Source organism: Phodopus roborovskii, unplaced genomic scaffold (assembly GCF_943737965.1).
Source record: "Phodopus roborovskii unplaced genomic scaffold, PHOROB, whole genome shotgun sequence".
Lineage (NCBI taxonomy): Eukaryota > Metazoa > Chordata > Mammalia > Rodentia > Cricetidae > Phodopus > Phodopus roborovskii.
Genome location: NW_026126418.1, coordinates 4,806,226 through 4,825,150, shown reverse-complemented (window position 1 = coordinate 4,825,150; position 18,925 = coordinate 4,806,226). Strand labels below are relative to the sequence as shown.

The 18,925-nt window shown below is 39.7% G+C and overlaps 1 protein-coding gene across 1 annotated transcript in view; it reads right to left on the bottom strand.

Moving 5' to 3' along the window:
• Positions 1-18,244, bottom strand: part of Caprin1 (cell cycle associated protein 1) — a 32,324-nt gene extending 14,080 nt beyond the window's left edge. Inside the window, exons 1-8 of the mRNA XM_051184103.1 lie at positions 18,069-18,244; positions 17,355-17,564; positions 6,403-6,465; positions 6,217-6,303; positions 3,185-3,423; positions 3,014-3,096; positions 2,010-2,147; positions 102-154 (exon numbers count right to left, since the gene is read on the bottom strand). Of these exons, the coding sequence (XP_051040060.1) occupies positions 102-154; positions 2,010-2,147; positions 3,014-3,096; positions 3,185-3,423; positions 6,217-6,303; positions 6,403-6,465; positions 17,355-17,564 (873 nt within the window). The 5' untranslated portion in view covers positions 18,069-18,244. The remainder of the gene's footprint in view (positions 1-101; positions 155-2,009; positions 2,148-3,013; positions 3,097-3,184; positions 3,424-6,216; positions 6,304-6,402; positions 6,466-17,354; positions 17,565-18,068) is intronic.
• Between the last annotated feature and the right edge of the window lie 681 nt (positions 18,245-18,925).

The following is an 18,925-nucleotide window of genomic DNA, read 5'->3' as shown; positions in this document are numbered from 1 at the left end:
TGAAAAGGAAAAGGAGGGGGAAAAAAAAAAATCAATGTTTGGGATTTCTATTTTAAAGACAGAGGATAAAGGTAGTATTAAACTTTTTGAAGAAATCATACCTCCGTTGATTCTACCTCACTTTGCTCCGCGTATTCTTCTGTTGGCTCAGGCTCTAGAGTTAAAAAGGAAATAAACAGAAGAGATTTATGGAAGTCAGTGAAATTATAATGGTGGAAGCGTATTATATACTTATCTAAATCTACAGAATGTACAAGGAGCAAAGGGGGGTGCACATATATTTAGGTGATAATGGTATTAGGCTTGTCTTTTGTTATAAATATCTCTCCAATGCTGTAGTAATGAAGTTATGCAATTGGAGAGAAAACAGATAGCAATTTAAATTAAAATTTTTAAGTATATGAATGCTTTTTTTTGCATGTCAATGTACCATCCACGTGCAATCCACACAGTGGCCAGGAGAGTGGCAAATCCCCTAAACTGGACTTACAGTTGTGAGCTATCCTGTGGGTGCTTAGAGTCAAACAAACCCTGATCCTCTGCAGGAGCAGTAAGTGTTCTTAACTAGGGAGTCATATCTCCATCTCCCTTTATGTTCAAATTTAACTGTGAACCTAAACCTGCTCTTAAGGGGGAAAAAATGTAAATGATAACAAAAAAGGGTGAGAATTTGTTCTAATGTTAACAGTTCTACTTAAACTCTCTCTAAAATATTTTACTATCACATAACCAATGAATCTGAATATATTAGTAGTAAGTTCTTTCATTTTACCATTTTTATATTTAGTAACTGTTTTTAAGTTATCTTTATTCCAGGATTAGTTTAGCATTAACAGTAGTTTCTAGGGTGGGCATAATGAAAATAAAAACTTTCTAGATTGAGTAACATGCATGCCCATACAACTTGAAACAAGTCTCATTCACTATGTAGATTTGGCTGTCTTGGAACTCATAGTCACAATGATCCACCTGCCTCAAACCTTGCCCAGCTTGGTGCACACCTTTTAAACCCAGGACTCCATGGCAGAGGCAGGCAGATTATCTAGGAGTTCCTTCCAGACAAGTGGAAGCTATATACTAAGACTGTCTGAAGAAAACCTTTTCCATCTATTAGTAAAAACAGAAACTAAAAACACACAAAGTCTATCTTTCCAGGCAGTGGTAGCCCAAACTTTAAATCCTAGCACTTGAGAGACAGGCAAGCATATCTGTTAGTTTTAAGGTTAGCCTGGTCTACAAAGCAAGTTCCAGGACAGTCAAAGCTAATAGAGAAACCCTGTCTCAAAATACCAAAGGACAAAAAAAAAATTTCATCTTACCTATATGCCACCAATAAGCAGTCTTCCCTTCTGGTTTGACCCAATAGCACTTGGAGAGTGCTTACCCTGTGCCTTACAGTTTCCACCCTTCACACACTACACAACTTACTATAGGAAACTTTGAGTAGAAAGGCTTCAGTAATTTACCCCAAGTTAGATGCTGGTATTGAAGTATGCTTTTCCCTGAAGTAATCAAATTCTGAACTCACGCTTTAAACTACCACAAAATTGTGTAGTATCTAACTACACTCAATTTTACTCACCAACTTAAGAATTACTATGACTCAGATTATCTAGCCACACTTGATGCTAATCATATATGCTGGTATGGTGAAAAGTAAAACTTAGACAAAAACCTATCTGAAAAGCCTTACAACTGCCCTTACTCCATACTCCTCCTCCAACAATACTAAGTAGGCAAGGGAACCAGTTTGTCACCAAGGCCTATACAACAAATGATGGGTACTGAATACTTCTGATTACTAAATATATGATATGTCATGTTCCAAGTATATTTTAATAGATATAATAACCAGGATTCTCTCTCACACACACACACTATAAACTATCGAAAGAAAGAAAGAAAGAAAGAAAGAAAGAAAGAAAGAAAGAAAGAAAGAAAGAGGAAGGAAGGAAAGAAAGAAAAGGAAAGGAAGGCTGGAACCAGAACTAAAGCTCACAAGTACTCACCAGCTTCAGCTACCTGATCTTCCACCACAGGTGCTGAGGCTGCCTCTTCCTCCTCACACAGCCCATTCTGATGGTTGTGTGTGCTGTCAAAGTAGGTTGACTGAAAAACACGCTCAACAATTTCCTTGAGAGCTTTATCTTTAAAAAAAAAAAAAAAAAAAAAAAAAAATGGATTACAGTGTTACACTGTCTGACAATACCAGATTTGAAAATACTTAATATTCTACAAAATATCAGTAAGAAAACTAACCATCTTGTTAGTAAAACATACAAATACACAAATAATAGCATGATATGAAAGAAATAGGAACCTATTGACATTAGCAGATAAGAGGGAATAAAGCTGAGATTATTTGAGGACCTAGGTTCAACATAGGCTGACTCACAAATGCCTAAATGCCAAATCTGATGGATTTGATGCTCTTACATAGCCACCTCAGAAACCTATACTCATACACACACACATTCAACACAAATAATTAAAAATAAATCTTTTACATTTATTATGGGGGGATTCCAAGACAGGGTTCTCTGAGTAGCCCTGGTTGTCCAGGAACTTGCTTTGTAAACCAAGTGAGCCTCAAACTCACAGAAAGCCACTTGTCTCTTCATCCCAAGCTGGGATTAAAAGCATAAGACACCATTCCCAGTACACACTAATTTTATAATCTAACAGAAGTGGTTATCAAAATAAAAAAAAAAATGACAACCTCCATAGTGTGAAGAACAGACTGGGCCTAATCAGGGTGAAACTATCAAAGCTTTCCTGGCACAATCAAGCAAGAGCTAACATAGACGTTGTTTCCTGGCACAAGAAAAGCAATTTGCAAGTCTTGCCCAAAGAAGAATGTCAAATACAAGAAACAAAGGATGTTACTGAGACATGCAGAGTACAAAAGAACATCCAAAATGTAAATTGTTACTCATACACTTGTAAAATGTTAAACAGAAAAAGAATTTTAAAGACTCCCAGCTACAAAATCAGAGTTATCTGAAATACTCACAGGTTGTTCCACATACAGGCTTTTCTTTCCCTTCCAGCAAGTCCCACAAATGAACAGAGGCCCGTTCATATTGCTCATTTAACCTTGTAATAACAAAGAACACATTAACTACCTTATGACTTTCAATTTAGAGCAATATCTCTTAGATTCTATTACCAGATAGCACCATACCTTAAACTCATGTCCCGCTCCGGGTCTACTAACTTATAGAATTCATCTAATAATGACAGTTCTTCTTCAGACAATATCGGGCCTCCGTTCAAACCTTGTTTCAGGTCAGTTCTCACTTCATCATCTCCCAGCTTATCCAATACATACTGTAACTCAAGAACAGTTTTTAGGCGCTTCTGTTCTGCTTCTTCTCTCATAAGCTGTTCCCGACGTGCTGTCTTCTTTATTGTTTTCTGAATCTGTCAAGAACATAAACGTGAGGGAGGCATCAGAACTCCAACTAACTATCTCCCACTAACTTGTAAGAACAAGCCAGCCAAAAGTCCACCACTTCCTCGCTGCAAACAATCACTGATGATATCAGAAAGGAGTTTTCGTATTTGAAAAACAGTAAGTAAAATTCAGTCTTTATGAATAGAAAAAGAAAGACCGTAAGTTAGATAAAGTATATTATTTTCTTGGTTTCCTTGTCCTTCCCTTGAAAGGACAGCAAAGTCAAGTATTTCTCTGCTCTATCAAGTTTAGCATCAGCTTTAGGGGTAAGAAAGGTAAAGTTTTTTTTTAAAGAGTCATGGCATGTTTTCCTTCACCCTTTCCCACCATCTCAAACTTCACTAGAATGAACAGGAAAACACAAAACAGATATACAGACCTATAATTTAGGGATTGCATAGTTGGCTTGGGAGAAAGGGGATCAACAGGCACTGACTGCTCTTCTAGAGAACCCAGGATTCCCAGCACCCAGAGCAGACTACAAACACTTCTCACTCCAACTCCCATGGATCTGAGGCCTCTTATGGTCTCCAAAGATACTGTACACATGTGGTACAGGCACACAAGCAAGCAAAACACCCACAGAACATAAACTTTTAAAAAAATTTAAAGAAAGGAATGGAGGAATAATGAAGATTGCAATAACAAAATAATTTATAATGGCAGCTGAGGAAATGGTATCGCAGCAATAAATGAAAAGTAAATATACAGTATACGTATATAAACAGTGACAGGATGTTAGGATGGGCAAGTAAGCTTACAAGGTGAAAATGTTTATTGAAATGGAAGAGCTTTTCAATGTTGGAAGCACTTTAAATGAGGAAGGTCTCTCACAAGTAGCTGGAGGCAGAAAACAGGAAAAGTATGAATGTGGAAAAGAGGGGGAAATGCCTTAAAAAAAACTGCCTATGTGTGCGCACACACACATACACCTGGAGGCCAGAAGAACTTAGGCATCCTTTCTGAGGTGCCATCCACTTTTTTGATTTTTTTTTTTTTTTTTTTTTTTTTTAAAGACAGTCTCTCCCTGGCCTGGCACTCACCAAGGACAAGCTGGCTAGAAAGCAGGCCCCAAGGATCTGCCTGTCTTGACTTCCCCATTGCTGAGATTACAAGCAAGTGCCATCATGCCTGACCTGTAGATGGATTCTTGGGATCTAACTCAGGGCCTCACTTTACCAACTCAGTTAGCTCCACAGTCAAAAAGTTTCTTTTATAGTAATAATTTTAATGAAATAAAAGCTCAAGTAGAGAAGGTGTGAGCAAGATAGATAGATGATTAGAGCTAGACTAAAGCTACTCTTTGTAAATACAAAATAAAAGATATCTAATAATTGAAAAAAAAGTCAAAGGACTAGAGTAAATTAACTAAACAGCATCTTTTTTAAAAAATAAGCTTTATTTAGAAAAGAAAGGGTCAGGGAGAAAAAAATGATTCACCAAACTTAAAAGTTCTGACCTAAACCAGTACAGATCTTACTTGGTTACTATTGGTTTCTGAGTAACTCCCCCACCCCCAGCAGTTAGTTACTTCAGTCCTCAGGGTGCCACTGATGAACTTAAAAAGCTGCTGTGAAAATGACTGTGGAAGCAGGGCCACTCTCATTCTTCCCTTTCATCTTATGACAATGTCTTGGATTTCCAGTGTCTCAAACTGAGAAATCCATTCTTATTCTTTACAGATTGCCCAATCTAATATTCTATTTAAAAGGCACTGTGGTGGTCTGAATAAGAATGGCCCCCATAGACTCATATTTGAATGCTTAATAATTGGGGATTGGAAGTGTTTGAGAAGGACTGCAGATATAGCCTTACTGGAGGAAATATCATACAAAATAACAGGTTTTTTTCCCAGCAGTTTTTCATTCATACTTATCTTTGACTGATTCTCCCTTCTATCTGCCCCGCTCCCCCATGGCTGACCCCATCCCTGCTTGCATCCTTCTAATCCTCATTATTCCTATGCCCTTCTATTTTCATGTTGCACGTTCCACAAACCCTTCCCAAAACACTTCCTTAAAGCCTATTTTTAAACTCCAAATAGGACCCATAACAGTTTCCTGGTCTCTACCAGAACTCACTCCCACATAAATGCATATATATTACAACTAACTACAAGTTAAAGTCCACATGTGAAAAAACATGCTAAGTCTGAGTTACTTCACTGAATGATTTAAGTTCTGTATTTTTTCTTCCAATTCCATGCCCCAAATACTCCCATGTTATTATTTATTTAGACTTTCCTCAAATAAACTGACATTCAGTCTCCAAAAAGTATGACTTTGTATTTAATTTCTGTTCTATTACCAAAGACTTTTGTTGTATTAACAGGTATTTAGGAAAACCTTGCCCTTCTGTTGGATCAAGAGTTGATTAAAAGTATCAGTCTGTCACATCCCTTAAGAACACTGGTGAGCCAGGCCAGTGGTGATACATGCCTTTAATCCCAGCACTCTGGATTAGTTTTATATGTGGGTGTGTGTGTGTGTGTATTTTTAAAAACAAAAAAAAGAATATATGGAAAATAAATTTTTATACCAGCTCAGATCTTTCATGTAATTTATGTGTATCCTATCTTTAACTCAGTCCTTTAAAAAAGTTTTCAGTTACAGACTTGGCAAATACATAGGATATAATTGAATCTAATCTCTACACACTGCAGAGAACTTATCTATCAACAGTAGTGAAGGTACTGACCCCTAACAATGAAGATTCCTCTAACTTCATTTTTAGTATTTCACACATTATCTTTTACTTACATCTTGACTTAATGCCATGAAACTCCTCTGTAATTCTTTTGCAAATTCCAAATTATTTGTGACTTCCTGGTACTTAGACACAGCATCCTAAAACAACAAAAACACAACCCACTTTCACTAAAAACACATCTACAAATTTTCTTTTAATGAGCACTGAGCCTTTATTGAAGAGATTAACATCTTTACCAGCTGATCTTGATTGAGCCTTTCCCCTTTGTTCATTCGTTCCTGGTAGTCATCAAGTTTACCCTACAGAAAAGAAAAATACAATTTATCATCTTAATCATGCCAAAGTGAGAAAACTTAATCAATATTCAAAATCTACTCCAAATTCTTATATTTTCAGACATACCCCAACAATATATTCATCTAGCTATAGTTTAACAGTAAACTAAGAAATACATTTAAATATTGACCATTTATAAGCTAATGAGTGCTTCTGTCCATCCTTCCAAGCACTCATGTAAATAGATGGCATAAAGTTGATTTTCCTGAATGAGTTCACAAGTGTATTTGTTCTATTTTACCTTAAATAACATGAAGCTACCATTTTGTCTGCAGTCCACACATTGTAACCAAATTGCTGCTTCTATGAAATTGGATAGGGTTTCAACACACTATAGCTTGAAATTATCTTTTTTTATATAAAGACATAGTGTCACATGCCTTTAAAAGTAGGCTGATTATTTGAGCCTGGGCCATCCTGATCTACACAGTCAGTTCTAGGACAACCTTAGCTACATAAAGATCCTGTCTTGCAAACAAAGAAAAAAAAAGAAAACTTAATTAAAAGGTTTCCCAGGTTTAACACTTTAAATAAAAACTCCCCTCACAAAAGATTAAGACAATGAAAGTGTCAGGAAGTCAATCACTACTATTGAGAACTAGAGGATAAAAAGTAAAGAGAAATCTAACTAAAAGGGAAAATATTTCAAATAAGTATAATCACATACAGTTCCTTGATAAGATTCTTCTTTTTCTGTTATACTTTTTTTTTCATTTTTACTTGTATTTTATGTATGGGTGTATTGTCTGTCTGTGTCTGTGCAGTACCCACAGGGGCCAATGGAGGTCATCAATCTCCTGGGACTACAGTTTAAAAAGTTGTGTGCCTCCACGTGGGTACTGGACTTGCCCAAAGCATCAACTAGAGAGCCAACATTTTAAGGGTGCTACTACAACAGCAAAAACAAAAATGTATTCATTGTGAAAGAAGAGGTGCATAGATAGCACAAACCACACAACAATCTGAAGAACCTTCATCAGGTTTTCAAAAGGCAGACCACAGTTCTTTGGTGACAAATTATTCAAATTACCAAATAAAAAAAATTTTTTCTCCCCTAGTAAAACAAATGAAGCCACTGTAATAGTTTCTTCTTAGCATTACATGGGCTATTTTGGAACTGTAACACTTTCAACATTTACATATAAAAGTATCCCCAGGAACTAGTTATTTTACCAGCACATATAATACAGAATCACTGCTAGGAGACAAAACTTTATCACAATGGCAAGATGAGCTAGAAAGAACTCTGTTCACTATTACATACAACCAAATCTTTACAAAACAAAGACTATTGTTCTGAGTGATTCCTTACGTGTAGCCTTCAAATCAGCAACATCATCAAGGGAAATATTTAGAAATACAAAATCTTGGCACCACCCTACACATTTGGGGTTCAGCAATCTGCATTTTATCATGCCCTCTGTGATTCTGTGCATAGCTAAGTTTGAGACTCATATAGGTCAAACACAGAGTAATTACCTTGTAATAGTAAGTCCAAAAAGAGCCCAGAAACTTTAAATTACAAAAACAAGTTGCTTAAAGGTTCAACTATAAACAATTTAGAAAACGTGGTTTGGTGTCTAGACCAACTTATAATCTAACACACTAAGTACAACGTAAAGAAGGAAAAAAAAATCTATTCATGATCTGAATGATTTGCTTCTAAAATTACTCCCTTAAAGGACACACCTTGGTCCCAATGCAGGAGTGCTTGGAGACAAGACTTTTGAAGTAACTAGATGAGTATTAATTCTCACCAATGAATTTACAACCTGACAGGAGGTGGTAGAAACTACAAAGTGGAATCTGTCTTGTCCCAAATCCCTTCCTCTTTTCTGCTTCCCAATGATAAGCAATTTTGTTCCATGGCCTGTTTCCGAATCCAGATGAAGACAGACTGAAACTGAGCCAAAGTAAATCTGCCTTCCTTTATCCCCCACCCCCAACCCTGGGTTATTTTATCATAACCACAGAAGCTTACTCACACTGAATTACCACCTTCTACTGGAAAAGTTAGTGCTTCAGTTAAATCCTGGTCATAAACTAAAGCCAGAAATTAAAAGCAGTTTATGATTTAACTCAGTAATGAATTCAAAAATAGCTTGCCGTGCTAGTAAAGTTAATTGCTAAGTAACCTTTAGTGAAGGAAAGTGATGCAATTACTCCACTGCCCAATACCACCAATCACCTTATCTTTACAGACTAAAAACAAGTCACACTACACTATCATAAGAGCTTTTGCTCTTTTTACTTCCAATTCAAATTTATCCATTTGGGTTTAAATTTCACATTATAAAATGGTTAATAAATTTAGGAGGACTGCTATACTAGCAGGTTAAACATAACATAAAACAAAGGGGCAAAGATAAAGGGCAGGAGACGGATTTGTTCTTCCATGCTTTCAGAAGAACATGGCTGTCTAACAGAATGGTAAAATCTAGTCAACTACTTATCCTAAGCACCAAATGGGATAAGTCTTTCTCCTCTGAATAAAAAGGTTGTGTTTATTAGAAAGCCTACCAGAATATTAATTAACAATAATCTGTCTTGAAATACCAACTGTGAAACTCAATTTAGGGTTTCTTTTCCAACTACTATATAACCTGAAATGTATTAAAAGTTTTTCACTTATAGTACCACATTAGGAAAATAAAAATCAGGGCATTTCCCAAAATAACAAATCTTTAAGAGAAACCATATAATAGAAGTATGACAGAGAAATAACTGTACGAAGTTCTATTCTAACTCGTTTCATTGTTCTTTCAAGAGTCAGGAGTACTATGTGCAATTCTAACTTATCTATTACATAGCAAGCTAGCCTCATCAGTGAGGCACTGTTATCAACCATATTTCACCTAATTGTAAACTAAAAGACAGAAAGCAACGTTCCATAATAAATCCCAGGAAAATCATGTGTACTTAAATATCCCATCTTTTAGATTCACTGAAATCCAGTCAGTACATTTCATTTCTGCCTCTGCCTATACTGTTGCTTCTTTCTTTCAGCCTGAGATATAATGAACAGCAGTCTATCTTAAGCTTCCATCCTTCCGAAGAGTTCTGTATCATCTTCAAAGCTCCTTTAGTGACCTAGGCTTTTAAAATCAGTACAGCAAGGTGGGCATCTGTAACAGATGTACTCCCAATCTTTACTATTATAGCCAACAATTCGCACCAAAGAAACCATCTTTATATTTTTAATTTATCTACTTTTCCTTATGTGTATGAGTGTTTATATGAATGTGCACCATAACCTGGTGCATAGTGAGGTCAGAAGAGGGACTCAGATCACTTGGAACTGGTAGAAGAAAACTATGAATGGTAGTGAGCCACCATGTGTACACTGGAAATCGAAAACAGTTCCTCTGCAAGAGCAACATATGCTCTTAATTACTGAGACACACAAGAGAAAAAAATTTAATCATGTATTTTCAAAGAAATCCAAATGTGAAATTCCAAAAATGCTGTCTCTTCCTTTCAAGTTACTAACGCCTCCATTCCCCACTTTCACCTAGAGAAATGCCACTGCTGACTGCCTCTAAGCAATGGGCGCTAGTTCATATAGTCACTCTCCACTTAGAATTAGGAGCTGGTAAATTTCATAAAAGCAGCAGAAATGGGCAGTTTTTCAGAGAATAGTGGAGAAAACACGTACAACTCAGAAGATCTGTAACAGTTCTCTTCAAATGCTGAAGGCCTGTTCATGTAGCATTAGTCTGCCCTAAACAAAAAAGTATTAAGAGTGTAAGAGGAAGGTATTTCTCGGTATTAATTAGATGTTATCTAATCTCATTCTATTTTTCTTCAAATAGATTAATATGCAGAGTTTATTTCACAATTTAAAAAGATAATCCTGCAAAACCTTACTCACTGTCCATGAAGAAATGGAAGCAACTGACCCTGCTAAGAAAAAGAAAATGTATTATCAGAGTTCCAACACCATCTACTGTGATCACACTTTTACAAAATCTGAAGCCTGGGACTAGAGATGATGCACACTGAAGCTTGGTGTGCTTTTGCCTGGTGTGTCAGGACCCTGAGTTCCATTCTTAGTATACCACCTAAAAGAAGTCAAAAGATGGGGGGAAATCACAGGTTTGTGTTTTTGTTGTTTTACTGTTTTGTTTTGTTTTTTAAGGCTTAGAACTATCCGTTGCTTTATTTAACAAAGCCACTCAAAAAGATGCATCTAATACAACTGAAGAACACGGTAGCAAGCTGGCCTCAAAGTCAGAGACCCACTCATGTGGTGGGCACACACTACCACCAAGTAGCAAATTTTATTTCTATATTAAAATAAGAATACTACAAGGAGGCTGGGAAGTGATGGCACATACCTTTAATCACAGCACTTGGGAGGCAGAGGCAAGCAGGTCTATGTGAGTTCAAGACCAGCCTGGTCTACAGAATTCCAGAACAAGATCCAAAAGCTACACAGAGGAACTATCTCAGAAACAAATTTAAAACCTGTAAGGAATGCATTGTCTAATAATTCACAATGGTTCTAATAACAAAAATTACCTTCGCCCTCCATATTAAAACTACTGACAAAACCCTGCTTACACTACCACAATTTTCTGATCTACTTATCAACTCATCAATTCTGCCCACCTGAAAATAAAAATTTAAGCTCTAATTAAAGGTCAATGCAAGTATATGTTTTTCCATTCATGGATTACTCTAGTTTAACGGATTTTTCCCTTCCATTTTAAGTTTTGTTGATGATACAAATATTTCTAGATAATGACTTAGTCAAAGTATGAAATAAAACCCTATTTAGCACATATTATGTATAAAGGAGGAATAGCAGAAGGGTTTGCTAATGATCTTTACCACCATGATAACCACCAACTTTAAAAAACTTTAAGGGGGCTAGGCAGTGGTGGTGATGCCTTTAATCCTACCACTTGAGAGACAGAGGCAGGCAGATCTCTGAGTTAGAGACCAGCCTTGTCGACAGTTTCAGGACAAGCTCCAAAGCTACACATAGAAAACCTGTCTTGAAATGCGCCCCTCCACACACACACACACACACACACACACACACACAAACCAGTAAGATAAAAAACTAGATCAGTAAGTATACAAAGCTCCCAATAACAAGTAACAAAGCTAAAGGTAACACTTTTTTAGCAGTCTGATCAACAATCACACCTTTCCCTTTCCTCGGGAATTATGAATTTTTAAAAATTGTTTTATTTTGTATTCATTGTTTTTTGCCCGAAGGTTATGTCTATATGAGTGTCAGAGCCCCTGGAACTGAAGTTACAAATAGTTGTGATCTGGCACCACATGGGTGCTGGGAATTGAGCTCAGGTTCTCTGAAAGAGTAGCCAGTGCTTTTAACCCTAATCTAATTCTCCTACCCAGAGAAGTATGAATTTAACTCTACTCAAAAAAGTTTCTTTTCTCCCATACTTTTCTACAAGTTCTCGTAAGAGCACTGGCATAGCTGGTGGGAAGAAGCAAGCCCAGATAAGTCTGGGCTGAATTTTACTTCTGTTACTCCTCTCACTCTGCAACTGCATGCCCTTATGTATTAGAGGACTGACATCAATTACTAACACACCCAGAAGCTTGGAATTAAAAATTGAGATGAAAAGTTATCATAGCTACTCCTCAAATGTTCCTAGTTTACAACATTTCAAGACTGAGACTGGCAAATACATATACCTGAGCCTACCAAGATAAAGAACACTTTAAAGTTTTTAAGAGTTTAATTTCAACTGGCCATGTGATACATACATACCTTTATGTAGCCTTAGCACTTGAAAAGAGGCATCAGGAAGATCAAGAGTTCAAGATAATCCTCCTAAACTACAAATCTGAGGCAACCCTAACTATATTAAATCAGCTGCAAAGATCTGGCAAAATGGCCAAGTCAGTAAAGGCACATGTCACCAAGCCTCCTAACGACCTGAATTCCATTCACAGGACCCACACAGGGAAACAAAGCCCCAGAAGTTTCATCTGACCTCCATGAGCACAATGAAGTATGTGAAAACATGCACATACAAATAAACTCAATTAAATTTTTTGAAGTTTGGTTTATTACAATAATGTCAATACCTGACATTGCCATGTTCAGCACCCTGTTACATGGAAAATTTACAAAACTCAGCAACGAAACAATAAAGGTCTAAAAAAGAAAAGTTATTTCCTTGCATACTAGACTTTTCATCTTTGGAGCTTATTTTTGGTTTGTTTTTCTTTTTTTGAGACAAGTCTATATAGCCCTGACTGTTCTGATGTAGACCAGGCTGGCCTTACTCAGGGCTCTACCTATCTCTGCCTCAAAAGTACTGAGATTAAAAGTATGTGCTACTACACCCAGCTGCATGTTGGCCTTTAAAACAGAAACTAGGGAGTACAGAAATGGCTCAGCAGTTAAGAAAGCTTCCTAATCTTGCAGGACCCAAATTTGGTTCCCAACACCCACAAAAGAACTCACATCCACATAAATACACTCAAGCATAAACAAAAACACAATTCATATTGGCCTGGAAGACTGCCAGAGACATCAAAATAAATACATAAATAGATACAGACAGACAGCCCAATGGCACACACCTTTAATCCCAACACTTGGGAAGTGAAGGCAGGTCTCTCTGAAGATAGCCTAGTCTACACAGAAAGTTCATAATCTACATAGCAAGTTCCACGACAGCCAAGGCTATCCTGTCTCAGGAGGAGGAAGGGAGCCATTGAATAGGTAGTTCAACTTATTCCCAATTACCACATGGTAGATCACAATCATCTGTTCCTCAGCAGGCACTATACAAAAACACGGTATGTTTAAATACATTCAAGCAAGCATTCATACACATAAACTTTAAAATGTTTCAAAGAATTTGAAGCAAAAGGGCTTATTTAGTTCTGCAGGATAATTAACATTTAGCTTGAATATTTCAAATTCAGACTATACCTACTATGAATATTAAACAACCCCTTCAGACCTAGAACATTTTATAGAAGCATTTTTATTTGCTTTTCTAAAATAATGAATTGGACTAAATTCTAAGGTAGCTTTATAAGCTCTAAAAGTTTAAGGTTTCATAACATGGTAGTAAAATTAAAGTCAATTAGTCATGACAAAAATGCTTTTACTATATATTTTACTAGTTTTCTGAAAGGATGAGACAGTGCTAACCTTCATCTAGCCCTAAATATAAATTCAGTAATTGTTTTCTTAAAGTTTTAACAAATTACATATTATTTTTCTTTCACCCTTCAAGTCAGGGTCCCATTTGTAGTTCTGGCTGTCCTAGAACTCACTATGTAGACCAGGCTGGCCTCAGCTCCACAAATTATATTCTTAATTTATATTTAACACAAAATGTATCCTTACTCACACAAGTATCCTGAAGCAAAATATTTTGGCCAAATAATCTACCATTACAATATGCATGATTCTTCTCTCACCCAAGAAAAGAAATTCACATGCACCATGCATGGATGGGGCACAAGAGAGCTGAGGACCAAGTACACATCATAGTCCTGCTACCCCCACCTGCAAGGTGAATCAAAAAAAAGTGACCTTGTGTTGTGGCCCATTACTTTAATCCCAGCACTCAGAAAGCAGGTGCAGGTGGATCTCTGAGCTCCAGGCCAGCCAGACAAATGGCAAATTCCAGGACAACCAGAATTACAGAGACCCTATTGCAAAAAAATAAACTAACCTTGCTCTCAAATTAAGCCTTATCACTCTTTCCTTAGTCAAGAACACAAAACCAAATGCAGATGAATAGATCTAGAAACCAATGAACCTAACTGAGCAGAAATCTGAAATGTCAAAAAAAAAAACTTACATTAGCCCCAAAGATTTTTATCTGTAACGTAGCTTAAAGAATGAGCATCTGTCAAAACACATAGCATAAACCCTGTACAACAGTTCCATCAAAGACTCTAAGAAACACAATACAGATCTAGAAAGGTTAGTCTTGGTATCTTTAATTAACAATATTAACTGTAAAGATATAAAATGCATAGTCTTTAGCAGTGGTTCTCAAACTTCCTAATGCTACTAATTCTTTAATACAGTTCCTCATGTTGTGGTGACCCACAACCATAAAACTATTTTGTTGCCACTTCAAAACTGTAGTTTTGCTGTTATGAACTGCAACATAAATATTTTTGTTTTCCAAGGGTCTTAGGCTACCAATAAAAGTGTTATTCAATACCCCCTCCCCCAGAGGTTGTGACTCACAGGTTGAAGAGCACTGCTTTAGAGAGAATTCTGTAAAAATGTACTTTTCCCTATCTTTTTTGGTTCACTGAACCAGGGTTTCTCTGTAGTTCTGGAGCCTGTCTAGGAACTAACTTGATTTGTAGCCCTGGCTGGCCTTGAACTCTCAGAGATGCACCTGTCTGCCTCCCCAGTATTATTTGTACTGGTTCAAATTTCTAAGTAAGATTTTACATTTACATCTGATTCTCTATACTACAGTTGTATTTTTTTTTGTTCAACATTGATATACTTTTTATTATTTGTTCAAACTTCAAAATGATCAAGCCATTTTTATCAGGCTAAACTATGTAATATTTCACCAATGGTAAGCCAGCATTCTCACTGGATAGAGGATGCAGGTAAGAAACAAACATTAAGTTGCTAAATTTATAAAATATGGTTATTGCATTAGTTTCTAAAGTATTAAAACTGATTCACAGTTATATTACAAATGCCAAATGCTCAGTCCTACCAGGAAATGGCACAAACCTTTAATCCCAGCACTCAGGAGGCAGAGGTGGGTGGATCTCTGTGAGGCCAGCCTAATCTACATAGTTCCAGGACAGCCAAGGCCACACAGAGAAGCCCTGTCTCAAAAAAAAAAAAAAAAAAAAAAAAAAAAAAGCTCAGTCCTACTGAAAACCTCTCACAGGACAAATCAAGATGTGCTTATATTAGTTATATCTGCATGACTCTGTTTCCTTAGTGCTGGAATTAAAGGCATACAACACCACCACCCAGGTGATAGCAACATAACTGTCACCTAAGTTAGGGGGAAAGAATTCAAATGTTTACAACTAAACACAAATGGCTAGTCATATGTGGCAAGTCCCCATGGGGCTTATAACCTAGATTTCTGTATCAAATACCCTTAAACACCTCACAAATACAATGGCTGCTACTCAGCATTGTTTTTAATTAACATATTTAAAGATTTTACAGCTGACATCTATACTTAGAATATTACATCATTAAAGCTCATGTTGGTCCCTATATTGGAGGAAACCCAGAAATTCAAAAAATTTAAAGCATTTGGAGCATCAACCAATAGTACTGTTTAATACATTAGGAAAATTAAAAATAAGTTAGACTCAATTTCAGAGTAGCAAAAACTCACAGCAAATATCAAAATCTGCTGGCATGCAATTCCATATTTGAATCCAGCTTAAGATGCTTACATTATTTTAACACATCTCTCCAATTACTAAGAAAATACTTGTTTATCGAAATAATTATCAAAAAAGCTTGATATCTCGAATTAATGTGTACTCTCAATTTCAAAAAGTCTGGGAAATTAAATTTTTAAAAAAGTAAAAATATTCAACACTGAGACAGAAAAGTAGCAAAGGAGAATGTTTCAAACACACCAAAACTGTGAATGCCAGTAGATAAGCTATTAACACCAAGACTCAAAATATCCTGGTTTTTTCCTAACTTCCTACAGCTCAGATTTTAGCCAATATTCTTCTCAATCGTATCCTGTGACTGACTAAATAAAAATCTTTATGGGAATTTCTCAAAATTGGAAATGTCCTAAAAAACGGGCAGGCATAAGTTGTCAAGGTTACATTTTACTTCAGGTAAAAGGGCAAGTTAGCATAATAGTCCTAGGTGTTTGTCTCTTTCCGCTACTTAAGATAGAAATTCACTTCTACTGAGACCCTTCATCTAAACTGTATAGGTACCCTGTCCTACACTAAAACCGTAAGACAAAAGGCCGATTTAAGTAATCTCACCGTGGCCCGGAATAGCTAAATATTAAAGCCAAAAACCAGAGTGGGTGTGGCTCGATTATTTTGAGAGGGGAGGCTAGGCGGGGCAGCTGCTTGGTCTCTGCCCTCCCCCTCTGCTTTCGCTTTGTGCTCACAATGCAGCTCCTGTAAAGCGCTTCCCTCTCCCGCAGCCGCCGCCATGTTAGACACTCCATGTGCCCAGAGACCCAGAGGCAGTCTCCAGTCTAATCTAGATCCACTTCCCCCCTCTCGCAATCGAAGATGCCCCCTGCCCCTTTAGAACGCTGCAGCAGCAAAAAAAATAAAATAGTCGCTGCAAAAGCAAAAAAACAAAAACAAACAAACAAACAAACAAAAAAACCACTTGTGACTAGGCTGGGCGTGAGGTTCGGAGCACCCAGACAATCGAAACAAAGGGGAAAACGTAGGAAGCCCATTGGAAGGGGGCAGGGGTACCCAAGCGAAACCACGCTCTAAGAGGGCCTAACGGGACTGGAACCCTAGTACACACATTTCTCCCTGGGAAGAGGGGCCAGAGCCATTCCACCGGCCTGGAGCCGAGGTAAGAGGCAAACGCTACTGCTACAAGGCATGCGCCTCTCTACTCCACCAGGCAACGGGCCGACCAGGCACGCTGGTTCTTCCCCATGGCCTCCGTCAGACGTCGGGCCTCGGATTCGGAGCATGTGCCGGCAATGGTAGCCCGTTACCGGGAGACAAGGCCCGACACGACGTGATGGGAGTAACCGAGGCCTAGAGGCAGCGCCGCGCTCGGGTCAGGTGACAGGCACCTCCCCGAGGCGCCCGTTTTCTGGGCTCGAAGCTCCGTCCACCGCGGAGGCAGGCGTGGGGCTGGAGCCATAAGCCCTCCCTCTCCGTTATATCCTCGCACCTTTTTCTTCTCCAGGTTCCGAAGTTTCTTGTCGATCACCCCGAGAATCTGCTTCATGGCCTCGGTCTGAACCGCGCCGGTGCCGGTTGCCGGATGCTGAGAAGGCGGCGCAGCTGCCCCGGCCGCCGCCTCACTCCCGGAGGTACCGGACGGCGGCGGCGGCCCCGACGACTTGCTGCCGCTTCCACTGTGGCTGGTGGCCGAGGGCATCTTTTAGAGCAAGAAGAGGAGAGAAAAAAGCGGGAGGGAAGGACAAGAGCAGCGAGTCAGGAGACGGACGGGGCGAGACGCGGGACAAAACGCGCAGCGGGCGGGCGGGAGGCTGCGCGCGTGGTGGGGGAGGGGGAGGCGCGCGGCGCCGGCAGGAAGGGGCCCGCGGGCACGCGCGCGACCCGCCAGCGGGGCGCCCGGACGCCCGCCCCTCCCCCCTTCCCGCCCGCCCCGGGGCACCGAGCTCGCGCCGGGGGCGGGGCCTGGCACGGCCCGCCGCCAACCGCCAGGGCAACGGTCCCCATCGGGTCGGGCGGCACCCGTTGCCTTGCGAACGAGAGGGACAGAGGTCAGGGCCAGGCGTGGAGAAGGGCACTGGGAGTGACCGGGGTGGGGGTGGGGAGGGCTTGAGCGAGCTGCTCGGGCCGCTCCGAAGGTAGAAAGGACACTCGGGCGCAGCGGCCTTCTTCCCCTTCGGCGCCTTTGGTCCGGGATGGCGCTCACCGTGCGCGCGCGGAGCCGCTGGACGTCTGGAGTGGACAGCCGACGGGGGCAAGGGTGGCGCTGCGTTGCGAGCAGAGGCGTGCGCTCCGTGGGCGCAGACTGCTTCGCCCTGTCCCCGCTGCACTGAGCTGCTCCTAGTGGGACAAGAGCCGGCGCGGGAGGGACTTAGCCAGGGAGCGCTCTGACGGGAGGGGGAAGCCAGGGGGCGGGAGCAATAGGGAGCAGGGCCCTTCAAGCCGCTGGGGCTGCCCGTCGTGAACGCCTGTCAGGAGAGATCGCCGAGCCGCGTCCCCGCCTGGCCGGAACCTCTGCGTCGGGTGCCTGCCACTCTGCAGATCTTCACAGTAACCCCGTCGGAGGCCGCTACAGCAGTGCCTTGAGTTTTGAGTGAAATCTAAGCCGGGGTCCTTCAGGCAGAATCACTTGACAGCCATACTGCCACAAAAGGTGTCAAGAGGCTGGCTCCGGAGCCGGGGACTGCCCCTTGTAGAGCCCTTATTTGGGGGAGGAGGGGGTTGGGGGAGGCGAAGGTTTCTGAAAGTAAGGGGTGCGTGGGGTGGGTGGTGCAATCCAAGCTTCTAGAATTCCTCCTATATGCACAGCAAGCAAACTCACCCTAAAAAGTCCGAAAAAAAAGACAACTGGCCACATAACAATCATCCAGTAACCTAGGCATTCTCTGTAGAATCCGTGAAGAATTAACATCCTTAATGGCTGTTTGGTGTTCTAAAATTCCTCAGGTCATGTTAAAAACCGTCTTCACCTACCCTGAGATAGATAACAAGTCCAGGGCCTATCATGAATTTCTCTGCTTGCCCCCTTCGTTTTAGGTTTTACCCAAAACTTCAAAGACTATG